General features: G+C 37.8%; 1 protein-coding gene across 1 annotated transcript in view; it reads right to left on the reverse strand.

The window, feature by feature from the left end:
* Window positions 1-493: 493 nt before the first annotated feature.
* The window catches only part of LOC111722262 (DENN domain-containing protein 4C-like), a 30,020-nt gene continuing 24,439 nt past the window's right edge, over window positions 494-6,074 (reverse strand). Inside the window, exons 3-5 of the mRNA XM_023508176.1 lie at window positions 5,167-5,419; window positions 4,249-4,318; window positions 494-1,040 (exon numbers count right to left, since the gene is read on the reverse strand). Coding sequence (XP_023363944.1) covers window positions 847-1,040; window positions 4,249-4,318; window positions 5,167-5,419 — 517 coding nt within the window. The 3' untranslated portion in view covers window positions 494-846. The remainder of the gene's footprint in view (window positions 1,041-4,248; window positions 4,319-5,166; window positions 5,420-6,074) is intronic.

A 6,074-nucleotide genomic window follows, 5' to 3' on the forward strand; every position in this document is an offset into this window, starting at 1 on the left:
ACATGTCTTTTCTCTCTGGTTGGTTTTTGTCTTTGGTGTTCCATAGCTTCAACTATGATATAAAAGAGATGAGTTTAGTTATTTATTTATTTACTTAAATTTTTTCTGCTGCATGATAGATTACATCTTTAATCTAAAGACTCAATTTTCATCAACTTGGAAAAACTCTCAACCAACCACCAGCTCTCAGAATGGTGCCTTCTCCTTTTCTATTTCCTCTCCTTCTGAAACTCATTAAATTTGTTATCTTTTGGACCTTCTGGTTCTATCCTCTGCATTTTAAAACTACTTATGTTTTATGTTTTTCTGTGCCACATTATCTTCCACTTCACAAATGCTCCCTCAAGTATGTTCCATCTGCTGTCCAAACCATTCAAAACATAACGTTTTTTATTTTGAAGACCACATTTTTCATTTCCAAACATTTGATTCTTTTTCTAATCTATTTAATTTTCAAAATATTTTGTTCTTTCCTTAATATTCTGAGCCCCTCTATTACGTTGCATATCATTTCAATTATATGTTCCACTTATAACATCTTTTACATTGTCATTCAGTCATTTCAGTGTCTTGAGAATCTAAGCCAGTCTTTAATTATGTTTTCCTGACTCTTTCTATGGTCCCTAGATGTCATAGGTTTTGGGAATGCCTTTCCAGAGAGACCTTATATTTGCCTCTGTAAATGCTCCAGGAGTTTTAGTATCCTGGTGCCAATTTTAATGCTAACTTTTCATCTTGAGCATTATAGTATAATTTTAAACCAAAATGTATCATTTCTAAATAAACTTAACATTCAAATAACTTATAATAACCATTTTAAGGGATAAAAACATGGACAAAATAGGTTTAATCAATGAGGCAAATATATACCTTTTCAGCTGAAGAACCTGTCAGAACAAAAGTTGAAAAAACTGGAAGTGGATATTTGGTGTGAGGGTCCCAGCATTCAATCGTGGCTCCCATAGGGAGACAGAAAAGAGGTACAGATTCTGAGAGTGGAAATGACTCATAGTCATCTTCTGGATATCTAAAAATTAAGCCTTTTAGAGAAAGGAGACAATGATGAATTCTTTAAATATAGTCACTTCTCCATAAATAATATACATTAATAGAATATTTTAATACTAAATTTCATGGCAAAATTTATGTGAAATTACAACATCAATTTTCTTTTAAACAGAAATTAAAATAAACTACCAATTTACCCTTTTTATTTTACCCATGGGCTTATAATTAATTATAACATAGAAATGTATTAAATATACTAGTCAAGGCTCTACGCCCATAGCACCAGTGGTTATGGTGCCAGCCACATACACCGAGGCTGGAGGATTCAAACCTAGCCCAGGGCCATCTAAATAACAATGACAACTGCAACAAAAAAGTCAGACGTGGCAGGCACCCACAGTCCCAGCTACTTGGGAGGCTAAGGCAGGAGAACTGCTTGAGGCCAAGAGTTTGAGGTTGTGGCTCAGTGCCTGTAGCTCAAGCAGCTAGGGTGCCAGCCACATAAACCAGAGCTGGTGGGTTTAAATCCAGTCCAGGCCCGCCAAACAACAATGACAACTATAACCAAAATATAGCCGGGCATTGCGGTGGGCGCCTATAGTATGGTGGGAGGCTGAGTCAAGAGGATCGCTTAAGCCCAAGAGTTTGAGGTTGCTATGAGCTGTGACACCACAGCACTCTACCCAGGGCGACAGCTTGAGACTGTCTCAAAAAAAAAAAAAGAGTTTGAGGTTGCAGTGAGTTATGACACCACCGCACTCTACTGAAGGCTACTAAGCGAGACTCTGTCTCCAAAAATAAATAAATAAATAAATAAACAAACTAGTTAATTTTATATTCAACCGATTTTGATCATCAATCTTACTGTGGCTCGGCACCTATAGCTCAACCGGCTAAGGCGCCAGCCACGTACACCTAAGGTGGCGGGTTCGAATCCCCAGCCCGGACCCGCCAAAACAACAATGACAGCTGCAACCAAAAAAAAAAAATAGCCGGGCGTTGTGGCGGGCGCCTATGGTCCCAGCTACTTGGGAGGCGGAGGCAGGAGACTCGCTTGAGCCCAGGAGTTGGAGGTTGCTGTGAGCTGTAATGCCACGACACTCTACCCAGGGGGACAGCTTGAGGCTCTGTCTCAAAAAAAAAAAAAAAAAAAAAAACTTACTGTATTTGCTTCTACATATGCCAAAACCTTGTGCAGAATGGCAAGAAACACACAGAAAAATTTATCAACTATTTCGGTTGGTCTTCTGTAAAACATTCAGAGAAGGGACAACTATTATGAAATAATGCTAAGGCAACAGAAATTATCACAGTCCCTAAACTCATCAAAGAGACACACTGTAAAAGGCATGCAACATGGCTTGGCACCTGTGGCTCAAGCAGCAAAGGCGCCAGCCACATACACCTGAGCTGGCATAGTTGAATCCAGCCTGGGCCCGCCAAACAACAATGATGGCTGCAACAAAAAAATAGCTGGGCGTTGTGGCAGGTGCCTGTAATCCCAGATACTTGGGAGACGGAGGTAGGAGAATCACTTGAGCCCAGGGAGTTGGAGGCTGCTGTGAGCTGTGATGCCACAGCACTCTACCCATGGCAACAGCTTGAGGCTCTGTCTCAAACAAACAAATAAACAAAAAAGACATGCAACATGAGAAGTAAATGAGAGAGAGACCCTCATGACTGAGTACAGCGTATGTGAAACCCAGAAAACAGAAGTAGGGGGCACTCTGAGTACCATAAAAAAAGCCACTTCAGGCTCACCACCTGTCGCTCAGTGCCTCGGGTGCCAGCCACATACACCAGAGCTGGTGCGTTCGATCCCAGCCTGGGGCTGCCAAACAACAATGACAACTACAACCAAAAAGTTGCCAGGCATTTTGGCAGGTGCCTGTAGTCCCAGCTACTTGGGAGGCTGAAGCACAAGAATCGCCTGAGTCCAAGAGTTTGAGGTTGCTGTGAGCTGTAATGCCACGACACTGTACTGAGGGCAACATAATAAGACTCCGTCTCAAAAAAAAAAAAGCTCCTTCAGAATAAAGTAGCTAGATGGCATCAGTTAACTAGCCTGTAATGTCTCCAATATACCTGTAAGCTAAAAACTTGAAAATCAGTAGAATTTTTTAGTCCAAATTCAGTCTCAAAAACTCTGTAGTCTAAATTAAGTATCACATATGAAATACCTGAATACTTTCACAAAGCTTCTTTCTATAAAATTTTTTAAGTGATACTTTCTCCCCACCAAAAAGGAAAACATTTTAGAAAACCACATACAATCAAAATGTTACAGCAGCATTCAGCATTAACAGTATCACATTTAAAAATAATCTTGAATTTTATAGTTGTTGCCTTTATTTTATATTATAAATTAAATGGTTTGATTCATTAGTGTGAATATTTTTATGAGGACAATCAAGAATTTTCAGATATGGATTTGTCTAACTTTCGTAAAGTGAAACTTTATTCCATAAACTGTGTATAGTCAAAAATTAATAGGCACTGCTTCTTTTCACAAAGAAGTATTCCAGTATCTCTTCTATTTACAACTGGAGCATACCTGTATTTTCAGTTTTTATCCCACCATACCAGTGGGATGAAGAGGTCACACTTAAATCTTTACAGCCCTTGACACTTTACTGTGCAGTAAGAATATGACGAAAGATTTCTCAAATACTTCATGGCAGAAAAGTTTCTCAGGCCCTCCTCTCCTCCATATAGCTGATTCTTTGCAACAAGGGAGAAAGGAAGAAAGTCCACCTTTCATGGCAAGTGACATGGTTTCAAATCAGACACACAGAGATAAGAAAAGGAAATATAAGAAGTAAAGATGTATGTTGACATCTTTCTGATGCCAAAATATAAAAGGTCCGAGAATAAGCAACTTTCCATTAAATGGTTAAATCTATTAATGTAGACCAAAACTTGAATGTTTATTCCATATCATATTCCATATTGATTTCTTTGTATAAAAGTTTAAACGTAATTAATAGCATGTCTGTGTGTGTGGGAGGGGTGTATTAATATACCTTGTACTATGTAATATATTTAAGAAAACCTATGCTTTTTTCTTCGCTCAAGAATTGCTTAAGACTACACCTTTAAAATTATAGACAATTTAATTTTATGAATAGATCAATTCCACAAACTATATAAAGACTCATATTTTGTCTCTACTAGCTAAATGTGAATAAGCACCAATAAACATAGTAATACTAGTAATACAATTTCTTAAAATTCACTTACCAGCTTTATATGCTATTGCATTTGAAGCAGGTACAGACTTCTTATAACAAAGAAACACACTGGAACCCCACTGTAAAATATAAATTAGGTTTATAAAAAGACAAGTGAATTGATTGTACTGAAAGCCATCTAAAGATTCTTATTATTCAGGAGAGTCTATTTAAAACTTATCTTTATCTAACAGACTATAAAGTATAAACTATAGCAAAGAATGAAGTTGAAAACACTAAAATTGGAGTGGCACCTGGGGCTCAGTGGGTAGGGCACCAGCCCCATATACCGAGGTTGGTGGGTTCAAACCTGACCCCAGCCAAATTGCAACAGAAAATAGCCAGGCATTGTGGTGGGTGCCTGTAGTTCCAGTTGCTCAGGAGGCTGAGGCAGGAGAATCGTGTAAGCCCAGGAGTTGGAGGTTGCTGTGAGCTGTGACATCACAGCACTCTACTGAGGGAGACATAGTAAGATTCTGTCTCAAAAAAAAAAAAAAAACAGTGACATCACAGCACTGTACTGAGGGTGACATAGTAAGACTCTGTCTCAAAAAAAAAAGAAAAGAAAAGAAAAGAAAACACTAAAATTGGCTCAGCACCATAGCTCGGTGAGTAGGGCGCTAGCCACATACATCAAGGCTAGTAGGTTCAAGCCATTGTGGTGGGCACCAATAGTTGCAGTTACTTAGAGGCTGAGGCAAGAAAATCACTTAAGCCCAAGAGTTTGAGGTTGCTGTGAGCTGTGATGCCCACTGTACTCTACTGAAGGCAACATTTGACTCTGTCTCAAAAATAAATCATAAAAATTAGAGAGCTAAAAATAATTAAGAAAAATACTAAAAACAAAAATCACTGAAGTATAAAATAGGATGAATTAAAGTGAACAGGAATCAAAAAAGTATCAAAAATGAAATAACTTTATTCTTACCATTCCACAATTTAAGTTTCTGTCAACTTTACAAAAGGTATGAGGTGGTGTTTCTCCTTTACTGGTTACAATAACACAGATATCAGTTACAGCCAAGGAATTCTGGGGTCGAATCGGAGGAGCCCTTCGATAAGTGATAAAGATTCTTTGTGAAGTAGTTGAACTATTGTTGACATTGGCACAGCGACCATAGGGTGTGGCTTGGATCACTTCACAGCCTGGAATAAGCCGTTCCTTCCCTTCATATAAAACTCTGCATGGTAGGGAGGAGAGAAATAGATACATACATATATATGTTTAAGGTTATTGCTGGTTTTCTTCTTGAAACAAAAATTTTAAAAACAAATTTGCTCTGACTAGGCTCTGGGTGAAAAAAAGTTAGATCTCTCCCATTGTTCCCCAAATCTTAATTACAAACCAAAGTTAAAATCATTAACTTGGGAACTATAATTCTATGAACTATTTCAAAAGCTAAAATATACTTTAAGAGAGATATAGGGCCAAACAACTTGATTTTTTATTGCTTACTACAAGAAACACGAAAAAAGAAAGAGGCAATACCAAAAACATTCTCGATCAATTCCTATAAATTTTATTAAATATTATAATGGCTTCACAAAAATTTCCTTCATAATTCCTGTCAAACTTTTACCTGTAAAAATCCTTTAACCAGAAATCATAAAACATTATTTGAAGAAAGTAAATGCTAAAAGCCAAGCTATCTCATGCTCATGGAACAAAAGATAATATTGGTAAGATAGCAGTATTATCCAAATAGATCTACACAGTCAATGCAATTCCTATCTACATAGGAACTAATGGCTCGGCGCCTATAGCTCAAGTGGCTAAGGCACCAGCCACATACACCAGAGCTGGTGGGTTCGAATCCAGCCTGGTCCTGCCAAACA

This window comes from Otolemur garnettii, unplaced genomic scaffold (genome assembly GCF_000181295.1).
Source record: "Otolemur garnettii isolate 467f Iridium unplaced genomic scaffold, OtoGar3 scaffold00006, whole genome shotgun sequence".
Lineage (NCBI taxonomy): Eukaryota > Metazoa > Chordata > Mammalia > Primates > Galagidae > Otolemur > Otolemur garnettii.